Source organism: Hippocampus comes, unplaced genomic scaffold, assembly GCF_001891065.2.
Source record: "Hippocampus comes isolate QL1 unplaced genomic scaffold, H_comes_QL1_v1.1 scaffold174, whole genome shotgun sequence".
Lineage (NCBI taxonomy): Eukaryota > Metazoa > Chordata > Actinopteri > Syngnathiformes > Syngnathidae > Hippocampus > Hippocampus comes.
The window spans coordinates 4,434,292-4,453,690 of NW_017805983.1; the positions used below are offsets into that span (position 1 = coordinate 4,434,292).

Consider the following 19,399-nt stretch of genomic DNA (forward strand, 5'->3'; position numbering starts at 1 on the left):
CGGGTGGAGAGATTTGGATGAGAGGCGTGGGAGGGGAAGGGTGTGTCTGGTGTCAGGAAGGGTGATGATTCAAGAGCAAAAAAAGTGTTTGGGGGATGGAGGGGGGTAAAGCAGTGAGATATTACCGTATTTTCTACACTAAAAGGTGCACCTAAAAGCCTTCCATTTTCTTAAAAGCTCACAGCGCGCCTTAAAATCCGATGCGCCTTGTTTATGGTCATTACGGTAATAGTTCGACTCCAAAATGGCTCCTTGCTCCAGACATACTGACAACGCAGAGTTCAAACTTATGGCGATCGGTTATGCATTTGAGCACGGAAATAGAGCAGCGGCAAGAGTTAACGAGTCAATGTTATAACTTGCTGTTGGTTAAGTGAACTGTGTCGCTGCTTCACTAAAGAAGTTTTACTGACATCTGATCGTTCTGTTTGCGTTTCCTTGAGCGTAGCGCCATCTGGTGGATGCATTGTAGATTGCGTCTTATAATACGGTGTGCCTAATGTATGAAAAAAAATTACAAAATATGCCATTCATTGAAGGTGCGCCTGATAATCCAGTGCGCCTTTTAGTGTGGAAAATACAGTAGTAGTGAGGGGGTTGATGGGATTTCTTGGTGTCCTGAGATGGTATTCATTAGCACAGTGCTTCTTCCCCATGGCACGTATTTCAAATGTCATGTTGACTGTGGATTGCAAACCAGTAAAAGGGATAACAATGAACCCTGTTCACTTCTATGCAGCATATTTTAGATGTCGCCTTCGTCCAACACACATGACACAAATGATCAGCTCATCAGGAAGCTCTGAAAAACCCAATAATGACCCAGATCATTTGAATCAGGTGTGTTTGAGGAGGGAAACATCTAAAACATGCTGGACAGGGGCCCTCGAGGACCGAGACAGGACACCTTTGGTGTACAGACTACACAGAAAATAGTCTTCATACGGCATGTGAAGATTTCTTTGATCTACGACGCAGACACATCATGTGACGATTACCGCTTAATATCCCTCATCTTGTTCTCTGTGCACATAAACATGTTGTGAGACTGGATAATCCTCAAAGAGCTTGAGCCTTTGCTGGCTGTTTGTATTGATGTGTCAGGGTAGCAGCCAGCACTGTCGGGACTCTCTCAACAGTGCCTCCAATCTCACAGGAGCACTTTGACATCTGGCTCGTCCAGAAAGGTTTCGCACTTTGTGGAGAAGGCTTTTCTTCAACATATACCGAATGAAGGAAAATGTGAGCAGCATGAAACCACTTTTCCAAACAAACAGGAGGGCCTGCTTTAGCTCAAGGTGCCACACTGCTGCATACAGCCAACTGAAAAGCCAGAGGTGCTGCTGTAAACGCTCTTCGGAATGAAATCTGTTGGTCAAAACCGCAGGCCATGTATCTGACAAATCCTCGATCCTGCTGTTAGGTCATCATTTAATTTTGCCCACACCAAAATTACACTTGTCTATACGACTGCTTAAGTGCAAAGGGTGGAGGGACGTCTGGAAACTTCCTGTCATCATCTGCTTTATTTTGGTGGAAAACCACAATTAGGCAGCGCAAAAGAACAAGTCGTCTGTTAAGCAGAAAACATGCGCTCTTTCTTTCCTTTCGAAGACTGTCGTTGAAACAAAGCTATCTTTCCCCAATTACCTTAAGATTGCTGATGTGTTTTTCCTTGATGTTATTTCATTTGCTGATTGTATTAATATTGCATTTGCAGATTTTGTTTTCTGCACTTTGCCAATGCATTTTCAGGTAAAAAAAAATCATTCACGACAAAAGGATAAATACACTTTGGTTGAATTGGTCCGCCTCTACTGATTGCATTTTGTTTTGAGTTTCATTGCACTTGATGTGATCCTAATCTTTCTGCTCCATCCATCAACAGTTGATGGGATCCTTTGTTCTGGCAGTGGGACTGTGGTTACGTTTTGACCCGGAAACTGTGTCCCTGCTCAACGGTGATAAGGCCCCAGACACATACTTCATTGGTAAGTACCACAGCGCCTGAGTAGTTGCGTTTTGTATGTTACTGACCTCTCACATCTCGGTGAACCAAAAGCCAAACTCAGTCTTTGTTATGATTACAGTGGTGACATACGAGTTTAATTCATTCTATAACCGTGCTTGTAACTCAAAACAATTGTATCTTAAATAGTTTTGCCCCATTGAAATGAAAGTATTAATATTGCATTTGCAGCTGTTGTTTTCTGCACTTTGCAAATGTATTTTCAGGTAAAAAAAAAATCATTCACGACAAAAGGATAAATACACTTTGGTTGAATTGGTCCGCCTCTACTGATTGCATTTTGTTTTGAGTTTCATTGCACTTGATGTGATCCTAATCTTTCTGCTCCATCCATCAACAGTTGATGGGATCCTTTGTTCTGGCAGTGGGACTGTGGTTACGTTTTGACCCGGAAACTGTGTCCCTGCTCAACGGTGATAAGGCCCCAGACACATACTTCATTGGTAAGTACCACAACGCCTGAGTAGTTGCGTTTTGTATGTTACTGACCTCTCACATCTCGGTGAACCAAAAGCCAAACTCAGTCTTTGTTATGATTACAGTGGTGACATACGAGTTTAATTCATTCTATAACCGTGCTTGTCTCTGGGGTCAGTGTTTATATATATATATATATATATATATATATATATATATAAAATAATGTGTGTGTGTGTGTGTGTGTGTGTGTGTGTGTGTGTGTGTGTGTGTGTGTGTGTGTGTGTGTATACACCAAAATAAAGGGCAAATATCATTTGGTTTTTCTCCTCAAATTTCCACATTTTTTGAGAGATTCAAACCATTCCAACTTTAAACTGTTCAGCTGAGCCCTACAATTCAGTTTTTTTTTTAAATGTGTTTTCTTCTTATGGTTGGGGTTATATACACATTCAACAGTTGGATTTGAAAAAAAAAAAATCTCAATTGTACTGTTTGCATTTAAAAAATAAAATCTGATGCATGTCACGTATGGGCAAAAAAATCTGAATTGCCTTCTTCTATCGACAAAACTGATGCATCTTCTAATGTGTCACATTACACCACCCATAACTCAAATTTTTGATCACAATTCAATGCAAAAAATTAGCTTGATGGCTGCTCAGATCTGGACAAACTTGTAAGCAGTGTTTGCCCCACTATATTCTCCAATCTATGTCCAAATGACACATCAAACTGATTTTTTTTTTTTTAATTGTTCTGTTCCATTTGCTGATCCTGACAATGGAGCAAGGGTTCCTACAGCTATCACGTTTATGTTTTCCCTAAATACTGGTCACAAAGTGAGCCACGTGGCTCTCTTCTCATTCTCCGTCTGGAAAGGGGCTTAAAATTGCCATTGACATATTTCCGTACTACACTCGGCTAAAGAACGACATCATTCGGGATATTCCACCGTCTTGTTGTCAAACGCTCAGTGACCACACACAAAAGCCGCATGTGCACTAATCTTGGATATAACGGAAAAATATTCACATGAGCCTTTTTTCACTCCTATGCTGTAGTTATGTATGCCCTTTCCAAAGCTACATTGTACATCATTTTTCCAAGTTTCTGAAATACTTGGAAATGAGCATAGTGCACAGAGATGAACTTGGATTTAGCATTGGAGCTGTACTAAACCACAGCGATGAGTCAAACAATAATGTCAAATGACATGACATGCTGCACAATGGAACATTTGGAAGAAAAAAAAGTCTTGTAACCAATAACGCATTTCATGAATCATGTGCATCATATTGGAGACATTCAGACATTCATCATCAGCTGTTGGCTTATAAATTCATGAGTGCAGCGTCTGAGGTGAACTACTTTCTACAGTCACAGTCTGGATCATTCCAACATCCGGGTGATTTTGTCATCGGCAAGCACCAGTGTCTGGCCTTCAGAACAGAAAGTTTCAAATCAGCAAACCGCAGAGTGAGCTGTTAAAGCAGATGTAACAAGAGTGGTCAGAGCTTTCGAAGAGAGGTGTTGGAAGGACAAGCCAGCTACAGTCTCAGCAGTGACAATCGTATTTATTTCAACAGATCACTCACTGATGATATAAACGGGGACGACACAAGAGTCCAAAGCTCTGCCATGGCTTCAACGTTTGCGGTTTCGTAAAATCAGATCACCAACTGGATTCTTTGTTTCCCCTGGAAACTCGGGGGAGACATCGCACGCCAACATATCAAATTATAACATGTGCTGAGTATATTTGACAGAGGTGTAAGTCTCCAAACATGTTAAATGATCCCATGTTACATTTCAATCACCTGTCCTTGTATGCACTTCGCGAATTTAATAAAAACCAGATTTTTGTTTTTTGTGGACCATTAGAATCCTTTGAGATGTGTTTGGGGCCGCCAGTTGCACTATCCTGTTCTTGAGAAAATAAGACTCTCTCACAAAATTCGATATGAGTTTCTCATGTAGTTGACACGAGAAGTTCAAGCGTAGGCAGTCTCCTGTGTGTGTTCCCGTGGTTGCAATCGCACACAAAAATAACTGAAGTCTCCCTTCTGAGTAGAACAACAATACATCCAACTCAGTTATTATGCTTCTGAAAGGTTTTCTCGTTGCCACCTGAGCCCTCATCACCTGGGGCCTCCAGGGGAGTACCCGAGCAACACCCCACTGCACCAAAGAACAGCTTCGTCTCTAAGGGCGCTGCGAATGTTGTCTTGACAATTTCAATCGGCAGTCTTATGTTTATGCTGCCCCCTGCTGGTGAAAAATCGAAATAGCTGAATTCACAGGAAATCTTCAGTTATTTTCCCCTTTTGAACACACAGGCTTTGAATGCAGATGTTAGGATTTTGGCATTCGTCATAAGTAATTCATCACAACATTTCACAGTAAATAACTGTAACACAAAATGATCAGCAATCGAAGTAGGCCTAACTAAACACAAGAGTCATCGTAGAAAGGGTTCTGTCAGTCGTGATCTGTACCTGTGGGTAAAAAAAAAGTTCCTACGATGGAACTTTCCTGTACGACTGAGAGCCTCCACAAGCATAAACACAAGAGGTGAAGTAATGTTTCCTATTATTGCAGGAGTGTATATCCTGATAGGAGCTGGCAGTCTGGTGATGCTGGTGGGTTTCTTTGGCTGCTGTGGAGCCGTTCGAGAATCTCAATGTCTGCTGGGTTCAGTGAGTGCAAATGTAACATCTGAGCTTGACTCAACAGATACCAAGGTTGAATTATTGCTTGTATGTGTGGATCTCTTCCAGTTCTTTGCCTGTCTATTGATCATCTTTGGGGCTGAGGTGGCAGCCGGCGTGTTTGGTTTCTTAAACAAAGACAAGGTACATTAAAAAGTCATAACCTGGCTATTTTGTACTTTTTGTGGTGTACACGTGCCTGTCCTGAAAAACACTTTCTCTCTTGATAGATAATCGAAGATGTTCAAAACTTCTATGCCACGACCTACAATGAAAATAATAACAGCACACTGATCATCTCATACCAGAAAGTAGTAAGTTGGAAAAAATAACATTTCTTGTTTCTCACTATCAATACATATAATTTGAAATTCAGGATAGTTAATTGAATTAACTTTTTTTTTTTTACAGCTGTTGTTTTTAAGATTGCAACACAGTAATTGTAAATATGCTTGCACTAGCAGTGAGTGTTTCATTTCATTTTGTTTTCGAGAGGCCTTGCTTTATGTCAAATGCGAAAGCAATAATAATAACAGGAAGAGTTACTCCTGTATTATTTACTTTTTTAAAAAATAGTTGTTCTGGACTGCTTTTATTTAATTAACTTAAATCATTTCATTTATTTAAAGCGAGTCCAAAATGATGACATTTTGTAAAAAAAAAAAAAAAAAAAAAAAAAAAAAAAAACAAAGAATTTTGCTCCTCTGTCTGGCTTCTTATTGAATGAGTGCAAACATTTTGCTTTGCATTTTTAGCTGAACTGTTGTGGGACACTCGCTAAAAACTGTCCAGATCAAGAACCGGGAACAAAGGTAAGCTTATGTTCTTTCGATGTAAAAAAGTGGAGCTAATGCACACCCTGCACTTTTTTTTGTACACAGCATCATGCAGAGACTGTATATGATTAGCCACAATATTTGAAACTCTATATTTTAAACGCAGTGACGCCTTGAGGTACGACTGACGTGGTTTATGAGTTTTTTCAGGATTTTTGCTGTGGTTGTGAGGGAAAATTTGAGATACAAACTGTATGGTGGTGGCGAACTCTTCTCAACTGACTTCACAAGAAACAACAGTTTGGTAAATAATGGGAAATTCTTCAAAAACAGGCTCCTAACTGTTTTGCCACTATTGGTCAGAGTTTACTGTCAAACATAAACCAAAGAGAATTTCATGTGTATTTAAAAAAAAACAGTTTTGGGTTAGGTACATCCATTTAGCTTAATGCTAACAAACAATGCAAACCTTAATTGACTGGCTCAGGAATAGCATGGGCGTGTTGAACACAAACGGTGCAGCAACACACTTAGGCAGACAATATATCAACACTCATAGGCAGATGTTTTTAATCCTCCAAAAATGACTAATGAATTTTACTGAGGATCGTCCCCATGTTCACGTCCGTTAGGCATATATTCTTTATCCTTTATGAAAAATGACTAACATTACATCAGTATTCCTTTGCAAAAAAATTACTATTACAGCAGTTTACTGAGTCAGTTCGAGAAGACTAATTCATGTGCATCTCTGTATTATACTACCCCCTGTTGGCAAAGCTGTGCACATCAGAAGGAGCAACACAATGTCCATTGAATTGAAGCAAAAAACGTGGCAAAAAAAAAAAATCTGTTTAACATTTTACATTTCCATGTCATTACTAGAATACTCTTGTTCTTAGCCCCAAAAACATATTTGTTGTGGGTTTTTTTAGGGGTGGGGAGGCAAGTGGCTGGAATGGCGTAACGACATTTCAATTCATTTCAATGATAGTTACGACAACAGTGACAGAACAAGTTCAACTCAAATCTCAAGGCATCGCTGTATTTCTCTTGTACTGGCCAATAGTTTTCACTTGACATACACATAGTCATTGTCTCATCATGGACATTATGCAGGACTGTGAGACAGCTATCAAGGATTTCTTCAACAGTAAACTCTACATCATTGGCTACGTTGGCATCGGCATCGCTGGGGTCATGGTGAGTTGGCGTTTGAAAACCGTTGCCAAAAGTCACGTGCAGCTCGCCACTTTTGACTGTTATTTTTTTAAAAAGCTGATTTTTTTTTTTTCTCAAACAGATCATCGGGATGATCTTCAGTATGGTGCTCTGCTGCGCAGTACGTAACAGTAGGGAGGTCATCTGAACGAGCCCGGCAGTGACCAGCCTTCACGCACACTCATTTCACATCTGTCATCTGCCGAGTGATCCTGGGAGCAGCTCAAGATTCCAGCTGCTTCCAATGGATCTCCCTTTTATATTCTCTGTCTTTTATTTCACAACGTCCCAACAGGATGATGTGACTTGGCCCATCCCATCACATGCAATAATCTAATGCCCCTTCTTAACTTTCAGATTGTCTTCCCCCGCGGACATTCGACAACCGCAAACGAATTTCATCCCACATACTTTCAGGAAGTTTGTTTCACAGCCATTGACCGTAAATGTCTGTAAGGTCTCAGGAAGAGAAGCAGTAGGTTTCCATTTTGGCAGGACATGCTTATTTTGTATCTTTATTGATTCAAGCATAAGGCTGGAGGTAGCGACTTGCTTGGTTTGTCCAACATGATTATGCTAAATTGAAGCAAATTTGCCATGAGGGATACATGATTAGGTTATTTCATATTGAATCCAATGTTTGATGCTAATTTTAGGCATTGTTCTTTTGGGTATAGCGTGATTTTGTTTGATCCTTATATCCTGTTTTATTTTCTCCTGTATGATTGACCAAATTTTTATCTGGGTTTTTTCAAATTATTTTTAGACAGACGCCAAACTGTGTCTGCAATACAATTAAAACATTTCTTATAGATTATTAAAAAAAAAAAAAAAATTATGGTGAGAATGACATTAACTTATTTGGTTGGAGATTTAACCCAGTGCCATAAATATCGAATTATTGCCACCCTTCTCTCTTACAATCTCTGTAAAATCTGGACCGTCAAGAAAGTCCAAGAGTTCTCAATCATGTGACCCTGTTTTTCAGGCTAAACAAAAACAGAAGCCGGTTAAATTGATAAATTGCACCAGGGTTGAGAAATCTACTCCTCCAAGACTGGTAGCGAATTTGCCTATTTGTTTCCTCTGTGCTTTTCAAACATTTTCATTATTGGTTCTTATTCTGTTACTATGCGCTCCATGATGTAAATATCATATAAATATGATGTTTTGTTTTTTGTAGCTGTACACTTTTTGTGGCTGATTCGGTCATACTTGTTTAGGAAATAATCCATAAGGCCAAAAATCAGCCTTTACAACGTGCCTTTTATCAATGACAAGCAATTTTAGTGACAATGTGCTGTCTGGATGTAGAGCGTAGATGTACATACGATTGTGACGTTGGACTGCATTTAATTAACTCCTCTTTTCAACCAGTAGCACGTATGAGTCATTCGACTTTTGATTGGTGTTGTGTTAGTTGTGTCACTCAACTGTGTCTCCTTCGCCTCTTTGTCAGAGGAAAATGTGTTTCAAAACTTTTTGATTATATAAGTAGTCAAGCAAAGTGGGACATACCTGAATGTTACTTATTATTTTAGTAGCAACACGAGCGATGGGATGTGATGATTCGAGGCTTATGTTACAAGAGTGACATACTATACGGACAAACGTAATGGGTCATGTGATCACGGAAGTGAAGATGTAGTTGATCAGCCCCTTTGCAGGGAACATCATTTTGGGTTTCTCAGGTCGACACAGTAGGTGTTTGAAGTTAAATAAAGCGTCTAAAGTTTTAAACGGGTTCCTTCTCTTTATTCCATGACTTTGAGGTATATTTGTATTTATATGTTCTGTATTTTGATTATTGTTCTCAGATCATGGCATTCTGCTCTTCAGGTTTAGCCAAAGTAAGTCTGCAAACGGGCACATGTTAAATTTTCAACATTTCAGGGATAGCGGTTACTACAGTGGACAGCTTATCAGGTTACAGGGTGCATGAAAGGGTTAAACCAAGTCTGTTCACTGTTGAAAATTGCCTTATAAACATTGGTTCAAACGTTGACACCGAAGAGTGAAGAGGAGTTACATTTCAACATGACCCGGTGGTTTGAGGAAACCCTCTCAGTATTTGGCATGAGCCGAAATGACTCTCACGTGTTAAAATGTGACAGGGAAGTGGGTGATTCCCACAGTAGTTCAAATTTCCTGTATGATGGAATGAATAACTGTATCGCATATCCCCTCAGTTGAGAAGGTAGCGTACTAACTAGAGTAGAAAAGACAGCTGAACACTCGACTTATGTGAATGATGTTACAGAGGCCCCAGGATCACCTTGGGTAGAATTACTCCCAACAGTGCAGCATGAGCATTTCCACGGCCACAAATGTGTCCACGCCAGTGCTGGGTGCACTTTGGGGTAGGGTGACAGGTTGCATCTGAAAGTTTGTCTCGTCCAAAACAAAACACATGTGGTGCATTGGTAAGTAGTGAATCAGAATTTATTATTCCGCATTTACTCGTATAATTGTAAAATGAATGTAAACATAATGAAACCAAAGTTGTTTTGTGGTCAAAAAAGTTAGGATTTTTGACATGGTAACAGACTCTCAGTTTCAAAATTGGTTCCATTTTTTTTCCCCTCACTTTTGCGAAAATATCAAATATCTACAAGACATATTTACAATGGCATCATTCCTAGTTTTCATCACGGTGTGAGTGCAATGGAGTTGGCTCATGACAATGAATGGACAAGTCATGCGTCAAAGAGAAAGTGGGTCAGCGGGCAAGTGGCTTGCATTTGGGCAAAGCTTCTAAATCTTCGTGCTGACATGTCGTGTGTCTTATTACGGAATTGGGTTAGCGAGTACAGTATTCCAACAGAGGACGCATGACTTTTGTCCAGCTCCACATGCAAGCAGGCATATAGCCCCATCCAAATTTGGAACCTAACTTCTTACCCCCTTTATGAACAGGATGCAGGAAATGCCAGCCCTTTCTATGGAGAATAGATGCTGTAAGGTGTGTAACCAAGCAGCATTTCTCCAACTCCTACAAAGTACACGACCTGGGCGATGCCAAAGAGAGGGGCGATGACAAGGGCCCGGCAAGTGGCCCCCTTGAGAAAAGCAGAGGGACCCTCTTTCCTCATAATTTTTCTACAATGAAAGGAGATACAAATATTTCATTTTACTTTGGCGTAACAATGCGTGACATTAATCAGGATTCGGCTCCTTCTGAAAGTAACATATACGTTTACCTGACACAGTCGACCACTCCATTGTAAGTTTCCTCGTTCGTTCCCTTCTTCAGGGATTGCAGTCTTGTTTTGACCACTAAACAAGACGGCGAGGAATGCAATCAATCTTAATTTGCCTTGTTGGGCGGCCGCATTTCTTTCAACGACAAACACTGACCATCACAAGGGCTGACAGCCACGGCTGCAAAGGATCCAGCCAAGCATCCAGAAACAAAGGACCAATAGAAGGGCACTGATGGGTTTTCCGTAGAATGCCGACCAAGTTGGTGCAAGTGTGCAAAAAGAGGGAAGTAGATGACTGAGAAGGGAATGTCCCTAAAGAGGCGGCAAACAAACATGTTTAGTATCAAAGAAGGGGAGCCAGGTTCAAGTGTGCCGAAAACGCAGTCTCACCGCATTAATGTGGCCCCAAGTCCTCTGTACAACCCTGTGACACCTTTAGTCTTCAGCAGGTCCCTGGTGATCTGTGTGGCTGAGACTGTCCTGAGCTGAGGTGCAGGGCTTGCGTTGTAGGAACGACTAAGGACAGCACTGGTCCCACTCATATTTAGAGTTGTTACCACACTGGGCATCACCCGCTGCTGTGCCGCTGGTGGAAGCAGAGTTACTTCATCAAATTGTATAATATACAGTTTCTTCTCGCTCCTCCTTTCATCGATGAGGTACCACCGCAGCCGCGTTTTTGAAATGGAAAGAATTTATGTCATGAAAGTTGGTAGAGTCTTTGTTTTTCTACACTTAAGCATGTGCAATGTTACTGACTGGAGGCCAACAAGCCAAAATCTGCGTATAATTGACGGCCACTAAAATGCAGTGTAGGGTGAAAAGAAACAACTACATACAAATGTAAACCCAAAAATTCTTTTTAAAAAAATGCTGATAACAATATGGGGTTTTTTCACGACAAACAGGTGAAAAATTGAGGAAAAATCCTACAAAGTCACCGGCCCAAAAAGACTTCTAAAAATTTAAAAAAAAAAAAAAAAAAAAAAAAAAAAAATTAAATTAGTGACAACCTCACCGAGCCTTCCGGCATCCTGGAGCTGGATCTTGAGCATCTCCATGGGCGTGGTGACAATCACCTGGCACATTCCCGCACAGCATCCTGCCAACATCTCCTTAAACACCGGTAGTTTACCGCTGACGACACATGCGCAAAGAAATCAGTTGAAATCAAAACGTTGCCGCGGAAGTGGGATCCAGTCCTTCTCTGTTGCACAACTCACCCATCTTTGCTTAGCTGGTGGCGAAAGAAGTCATTGACGGCGAGTTTAATGGCCTTCTCAGGAGTCACGAGGGTGAGATTGACCGCAGCGCCTACAACGCGGATTTTAAGAAGTTAGGATCATTTGCAAAGAAAAGATCAATAAAAACACTTTGTGATAAACAGTTGTTAGAAAAAGTCAAAACATCCCTGTTAAATTGGAGGTTGATGTCACACTGGCATGACCTGAGGCAGTTTAAATGTGTCGACATTTTTTTTACTGCACACATCCTTTTTGATTTAATATGTCATCTCTGCTCTTGAATGTTGTCAAACTGAAGCTTTACTGTACACCACCCAAGTGGAACCATGATCTGACCCCTTATCTGGAATTTGCTGACATGTCAATCAATGACAGTTGCACTCCAACTTGACAAAAAAACATGTTGGACATGTACAGAATACTGTAGACGATTTGTGATGAAAACATTGCTCCTCAGTATAAAGGTAGCCCACACAAACTCAAGGTAAAAGATGTATTCATCATGTTAATTATATTGACTTAAGTGTACTGATTATTTTCACCAATCAGACGCATGAACAATTAAATGAAGCTTACCTCTATACATGCCAAAGTAACCCTCGGATTTTACCGTCTTTACAAGACAGTCCATCCTAGCAGAAAAACATGTATTAATTTCAGTGATGCTCTGAGAGTTGATTAGATTAGATTTGATTATTTTCATTTCACGCTTCCTTGAGCTGACTTGACTGGAAAATTAAAGCAGAGATGAAAAGATTACCCAAACCACTGAGGGCCACATTACCAATACACAGTACAGGCAGATCTCAAAAAAAGGGAATGTTTTGAAAAAACATTCATTTCAGTATTAAATTCAAAGTGTGAGAATCATAAATCATGTATTTTGTTTACACACAGAGTGAAATATTTCATGATCTTGTTTTCCATAATTTGGAGGTTTTCTGCTTAGATAACAAAACTCAACAGAAGAAAGAATCGAAAACACATTTTTCTTTAAAGAATGTGTCTGTAATTGGCCTTCTGAAAAATATTTCTTTTGTTTTTAAAGCACGTGAATGGTATAGGAGTTTCATATTTTGAATTTAATTACAGTACAGAAATAACAACACATACAATATGAGATCCACCTGTTGGTAGCAACATCAAAAATAAATGTGTGTGTGTGTGTGTGTGTGTGTGTGTGTGTGTGTGTGTGTGTGTGTGTATGAATGCGTGCGTGTGTGCGTGCGTGTGTGTGTATTCATGATAAGATGGTTCTTACATATTCCTGTACAGTTGCTGCCCGCTTCGTTGATTTTGCAGGCGTGTCTTGGCCAGGTCAACTGGGAATACACAGGTGACTCCAACCATGCCAGCAATTCCTCCATTAATCAATTTGGCTGGCAAGCTGAACTCAGGAGAAGGCAAACACACAATGCATATGGCAACAATTGCAAAGAGAGAGAGAGAGAGAGAGAGAGAGAGAGAGAGAGAGAGAGAGAGAGAGACACACACACACACACACACACACACACACACACACACACACACACACACCACACATACACATCCATCCATCCATCATCTGAACCACTTTATCCCCACGAGGGTCATGGGATTGTTGGGGAATGTTATCCCAGATGTGTTGTATGGACTAAGGTTTGACACTGTTAGTTAGCATCATCTAATGAACAAATGAGAACAACCACTGGGAAAAACTGCTGTGATAATTTGTGGTTTCATTGTACATGCATTATATTCAGTATTACTCACTGTGGTGAGTTTGCAGAATTGCGACAAAAGCTAAGCACAATTAACTTGACAGATTAAAAAAAAACATACAGTGACAAAAAAGCAGGTTCCTCCTACCTCATTTCTTGCAGGTGGGCCATGGTTTTGGGTTGTTATGAGTGCAAAAGCACAACAACGAGTAGCCAAGCGTCCCAGAGAGGCGTCCAGAGCAAGGCAAAGAGCAAAGAGTGGCTATGGGTTGTATATATAGACAACTCCAACAGAGCGGCTCCAGGGATAGATCCACTCACATCATTCCATCGCCCCTGTCATGCTAGCCAGGAAATGGAGCCTGGATAGTCACTAGCCTGCCAAAAGCAAACCACAATCAGAAAAGTTGTCAGGGATGCATCACTTAGCTGCTGAAATACTTTTCTTGACATCAAAGCATAGTCTCCTATTTTAAAGCAATATTAAAATGTCTTATCGACAATTCTATTCTAAGAAGTGAAAGTAATCATCAAGTGAAAGCAGGCCCATAACAAGAGTGCCAGATGACGCGCAGGTGTCATTTTCTCCTTCTAAATTTTAACCACTGCCACACTGAATGAAGGAAAGAACAGCCAATATGTGCCTGACGCAATATTGAGAAGACATGAAACTAACAGTAGTCTCCAACAAATTTGTGCTGCATCCAGAGCTGAATGTTTTGGCGAGTAACCGTGCTACAAGAACCAGCATTACGAGATTAACTACATTTCTGAATCATGTGATCATAACTAATATTGTCACTTTAACATTACATAGCTTCAGAACCTCCCATGCATCTCATCTGTTTGGCGTCATGGACATAGCTGCCCTCTGCATGCAGTAGAAGAAAAGATGATCATAAATAGTCTGATAATGCAGCAGAGCGAGATGGAAAGTGCTCCATTGGAGACAATGACAGAGGAGGTGAAAAAGTTGTGTACGTCTTGTGAATTAAAATCACGTTATAAAAAAAGCTCTAATTCATTGAGAACGATGGCCACGTCTGCAGCTACAACATAATGTTTATTAAGTACACACTATTTAGTTAAGTTGTTCAAATTTGGTGTTCATTCATACCCAAAAACAGTATAGTTAAAAAATTGTTCATTATTTACTTTGATCTAGCTGAGCTAGTTGAGCTGGCTACATTTCTCTTGTGAGTAGCTTTGGTGCAGCAAAGCTTCACTTAATGTACAATGACTTGACTAGCTTAGCTCACTTCAATTACCAATTAGGTTTTTCAACACTGTTCCAACCTGATCATATAGTAACACATTTGTGTGAGCTCAAAGATTTTTTTTTCTAAACCAACACATGCAATAGAAATGTAATCAGGTAATAAGTTTACTATTTGTCTGTCATACATATATTGCCCATGGTTTAGTAGCCTATTCCAATATATTGATTGGTAAATGAGGTAATACAGTAGTACCCTAATATATAGTTAATATACTGCCTAGATCAGGGGTGCCCAAACTTTTTGGACCGAAGATCTACTTTTCGATCAACTAACCTCCCGGGATCTACCCTTACCGGCACGCGGCGCGCGCACACACACACACGCACGCACGCACGCACGCACGCACACACACACACACACGCACGCACACACACACACACACGTACCGTTTGAAAGTGCTTCCCTCAGCTTTCTAGATTCCTATTCTTGCCCGTGCCCTCGGTGAATTGTACACGAAGCAAACTCTGAATGAGAATAATGACGATAAATGATAGAGCGCAACAGCTCTGATCACAAGCTGCAATTGCAGACTGCTGAGTGCTAACAACTTCCAGAGACTGATAGGATGATTAGGGTGCAGCGTACATTAACACAAAAAAATATATTACTAACATGTACAGAAATATATTACTATATGTACAAAGACAGACAAATGGTTGTTTGTTTTTTTTCTCCTCGACGCTCCTCGGATCTACTTGGGACCTGTCTTAGATCCACCGGTAGATCAGGATCGACGTAATGGGCACCCCAGGCCTAGATGCTTACTTGTTGTACTTCATAATGCAGCTCAGTGAAAACGTTCCAACATTCACAGAATGAAAGCGTTGTGGCAGGCCAATTTGAGCCACCAGATGGCAGAAAAAGACAATCTCGACAGCACTTGAGTGAGACTCAAGTTGACTACACCAGTTGGTGTAATTCTCTTCGGGTGGCTGTAATCTAAAAATATTATCCAAACAGAAGAGAAAATGTTAACGGAAGTCCCTTATACTAATTCCATGTCATAAAAGTGGTGTCAAGATTCAGAAGAACAGGTGGAAGATGAGAAGGCCACCTGTCACAGCTTGCTTGGAATTAAACATGATGCCTCGTGGGTATATTTTATTGTCATTTTTAAATGAAGGCATCCAGGCTGAATTGCATCACCAGCACTTTGCTTTGCTCTAGTAGATAGTGCCACAAACGAGTTATTAGAAAGTAAAGAAAAAGTATATCCTGTTAAACAGGAAAGAAATGTATTCAGGAGTTTTGTTCTTGGGCTGAAGCTTTTTGGGGCCCTTTTTTGGGACTTCTCCTGAGGAAAAGGATATAGTTTGACCCAAATCATTGCTGGAGTCCTTGAGGAGAGTCTTATTAAGAACCCTTGGAATCTGGACACAGTCACACCTTTCCTCCCACATACTTGTCCACCTCTTAATTTGAATTTTCCACGCCAAAGAATTTTTCCTATTATTTTACCTCATTTTGAGCTGTGTACACCAGTGGTCCCCAACCTTTTTTTGTGTCACGGATCGGCTGAGACAAGTACATGCTTTTCACGGACCTCCAACCATTTTTTTCATTGCTTTTATATTGCCAGTTTTACAGCACTGCTACTGACAACAAAGATAATTATTGAGTAATTCAACATTTTATTAACATTCATTAATTTCGAACAGTGTTATTCTACTGCACAACAAATGTAGAATAAAATACAATAACTACTAAGAAATGGACCAATTAGGAATAATAAATACGCCTTATAATGTAAACATAATATTTTTTTTTATTTCGATCCTACCTGCGGCGTCAGCATCATTGCTATTTGTAAATGGGACTCGATTGATGGCTGCCGGCTAGTTATTAGCGACTAAACTGCTCGTTTACGTGGGCAGGCTGTTCAAACTCCGCTCGCATTTTTGCTATTAGTTCAAATGATTCAACGGGTTTCTTGTATTGTCTTCTTTTTGACGACCTATGACGCACAACAGCTTTTTCCTCCACGTCGTATTCGAGATCCCGCCAGGGGAGGAACTTCTCTTGTCAAAATAGCTTCATCTTCGGAAGTCATGCCTGCCCATCGCGTTTTGCAGCAGTACGTTTGGTCAATTTGTTACAAGTTCTGTTAATTGTTTCGGCTTTCATTTATTGGCGGATTCTGTTTATTTCAACTTGCAAACCAATGTTAGAAGGACTCCGATTGGCCAAAGGTGTTCACGTTTCCGGCTCGTCTGATGGAGTAACTGCTCACAACACAGCTTGCAGGTCTGTCTCTGTGCGGCCAGGTCCCAAACGGACCGGGACCCGTCCCGGAACTGGTGGTTGGGCCCCACTGGTGTACACCATTCACCTCCTTCACACAGACCCCTAAGGTCCTCAGGGCCTCCAAATTAATCTAAACAAATCTCTTCAAAATAATCAGCCCAGTTGGGGAAGATAGTTTACCAGTTGCCAGTGGTGACGGTTTTTTTTCTCCATTGGCCTCACTTATCAAAGCTTTATTCTAATCGTTAATTTTTTTTATCAAGTTGTACAGACCTGAATGATCCCAAAGGAAATTAACAGGCATTTTATTTACTGCAATATGCCATTTACTCTTGTCTTCGATTTAATTGATTTCAAACGCTTCAATCCTTTGCACTTTTTGAATTATTTTTCAAGATGGCTTAATTTGAACAAAATGAGAATGGAAACACATACATTTGTGCTCCCGGGCTTAAAAGGCTTATGTATGTCAGTTTTTATTCATGAATGTGTTAAAATCTGTATTAGTGTGCATTTCTCATTGGCATAAATAATCCATTCAACTGGTGGGTGCAACGTATAAAGAGGCAGGTTGCATATGATGTGCCTTTCTCTGATGCCCCATTTTGCAGAAAGCTAATACAAGGCCTTATATTTTGAGGATGCCAGCAATTCCTGGAAGCTGAAATGACTCCACTTCTATTGTGTGGTTGTTTATTTTGTCCGTTGCCGCTGCATTTTCGGAGGCTGTATTTGAAGGCTGAATATGTCATAATATTGCACCAAGGAATTGCAGCATTCTCTCTGCATGCCTACAATGCATGGTTAGACCAATAATGATGCAGGCCATGAGTTGGGGCACAGCTAGTGCCTTCATCTGCTATTCAAATGCATTCAACCCATGAGAATCGAGTGTGTTACATTACATGAAGCACAAGATCATGCAACATGAGCCAACTGGCCCCAAATTTGAGATGCTCCTATATACTTAATTGAGTACCGAGCACATGGGAGTCATTCACACAATCACGTGCACTGCCATAAATTCATACATAATTCATTTGTTCAATTCATCTGCGCATGTGTCTGTACGTAATTGTGGACCTTGTCTGGGAAAGTTGTGACTATAAACAGCTGACTGTTGACTGAAAAGAAGCTGTCAGCACTGAAAGCCTTCTTTCTGTATTTGTAATTCATAAGATTGCTTCAGGTGATATCGTATGTCTAGCTAAGCATCAGGCAACTAATGACGAACCACAATGTGGAAGACGACAGAATTTGAGTTGACCCAGGTCCGATTAGAAATATATGCTATTAAATAAAAACAAGCTTCCTCCTTTGAATGCGATTTTTATTTAAAAGTCTGGTGTTTGATTTGAAAGGTGTTCTAATGTGTCCCAAACTAGTGCTGAAGTCAAGCAGGCATCGGTCGCCCTACATTACAACTCAAATATAGCTATGCCAATTAAGGCCAACTCTCCTATGCTACATTAGGCATGGGAGACAAACCATTCTATATCACCATATTCTTTATCTCTCAATGTGGGAGTTGGTGAACCCGGTCATTAAAAAAAAAAAAAAAAAAAAAATTACACTGTTGTGTTTTCTTCAATTTCTTGTACAGTACTTTTGAACACTTGGTATCATGAAAGGTATATCATGTGACTACTAGATCAAAAAGAAAACATGGAATGCCTGAAAGCATCGTTTTTGGCATTACAATACTATAGCTAATGACGTAAGACCTCAAGTGATTTTGGTCATCATCAAGACAACTATCAGTGTGAGGTCAACACTGGCTCTGAATGGAGGCCTGTAGCTGGCCATGAGGGGCGACCATGAAATATGAGAAAAGAAGCCAACTTGAAAAAGTTGAAAGAAGTGATAGCAAAGAAGGAGGAAAAGCAGAGTGCACAAGCAGTGAACCGATGAGGTATGCTCGTGGGTGACAGAAGGGGAGAACGAGGGCTGGCAAGAGGAAAGGAGAGCTTCTGTCAAACGGAAGCGGGACACTGTCCAGTAAAATCACCAGAGTGCCGGTGAGCGTGTGTGTGAAAGAAGTGATAGCAAAGAAGGAGGAAAAGCAGAGTGCACAAGCAGTGAACCGATGAGGTATGCTCGTGGGTGACAGAAGGGGAGAACGAGGGCTGGCAAGAGGAAAGGAGAGCTTCTGTCAAACGGAAGCGGGACACTGTCCAGTAAAATCACCAGAGTGCCGGTGAGCGTGTGTGTGTGTGTGTGTGTGCGTGTGTGTGCGCGTGTGTGCGCGTGTGTGCGTGTGTGCGTGTGTGTGTGTGTGCGTGTGTGTGTGTGTGTGTGTGTGACCAAAATAAGATACATGCTGCATGGCCAATGATGTGAAAATTGGACCACTATAGGTTTGAGAAAGTCATTCAATTCTGATCTGAGAAATGTACCAAAGACACTGAGGAAAACTCTAGGCCCCCTGCATAATAGTCCCCTCAATCTGGGATTTTAAAAAAATTATTTATTTATTTTATTAATACAAAAATATGAGTGTTCACACGATTTTATAGTATGCATGAAAAATGAAAATCATTAGATATTAAAGCATGCATGCAGACTTATACTACA

At 40.5% G+C, this 19,399-nt stretch overlaps 2 protein-coding genes across 3 annotated transcripts in view; one reads left to right on the plus strand and one right to left on the minus strand.

Moving 5' to 3' along the window:
- The window catches only part of LOC109528721 (tetraspanin-2-like), a 16,050-nt gene extending 7,156 nt beyond the window's left edge, over positions 1-8,894 (plus strand). Inside the window, exons 2-8 of one of the 2 annotated variants that reach the window (XM_019891659.1) lie at positions 1,889-1,991; positions 5,048-5,145; positions 5,227-5,301; positions 5,388-5,471; positions 5,913-5,969; positions 7,053-7,136; positions 7,237-8,894. In XM_019891659.1, the coding sequence (XP_019747218.1) occupies positions 1,889-1,991; positions 5,048-5,145; positions 5,227-5,301; positions 5,388-5,471; positions 5,913-5,969; positions 7,053-7,136; positions 7,237-7,302 (567 nt within the window). In that variant the 3' untranslated portion in view covers positions 7,303-8,894. Of the gene's footprint in view, positions 1-1,888; positions 1,992-2,340; positions 2,473-5,047; positions 5,146-5,226; positions 5,302-5,387; positions 5,472-5,912; positions 5,970-7,052; positions 7,137-7,236 lie in introns of those variants that run through there. The other variant, XM_019891660.1, reaches the window with a different exon arrangement.
- A 676-nt stretch (positions 8,895-9,570) lies between these two features.
- LOC109528720 (mitochondrial glutamate carrier 1-like) lies at positions 9,571-16,536 on the minus strand. The gene is made up of 10 exons (XM_019891658.1): positions 16,362-16,536; positions 13,450-13,679; positions 12,863-12,988; positions 12,178-12,233; positions 11,581-11,671; positions 11,376-11,494; positions 10,748-10,943; positions 10,512-10,669; positions 10,355-10,430; positions 9,571-10,253 (listed from the first exon to the last, which is right to left on the minus strand). The coding sequence occupies exons 2-10, from the start codon at positions 13,470-13,472 to the stop codon at positions 10,094-10,096; spliced, it is 1,005 nt and encodes a 334-aa protein (XP_019747217.1). The 5' UTR covers positions 13,473-13,679; positions 16,362-16,536; the 3' UTR covers positions 9,571-10,093.
- Between the last annotated feature and the right edge of the window lie 2,863 nt (positions 16,537-19,399).

What these genes read in the sequence shown, in the direction of transcription:
- LOC109528720 (XM_019891658.1), bottom strand. Translation starts at nt 13,472, where the DNA reads ATGGCCCACCTGCAAGAAATGAG. An exon ending in GGCTGTCAGCCCTTGTGATG is followed by an intron (nt 10,431 to 10,511) that starts GTCAGTGTTTGT and finishes CGTCTTGTTTAG; the next exon opens with TGGTCAAAACAAGACTGCAA. An exon ending in GGAGTGGTCGACTGTGTCAG is followed by an intron (nt 10,254 to 10,354) that starts GTAAACGTATAT and finishes CTTTCATTGTAG; the next exon opens with AAAAATTATGAGGAAAGAGG.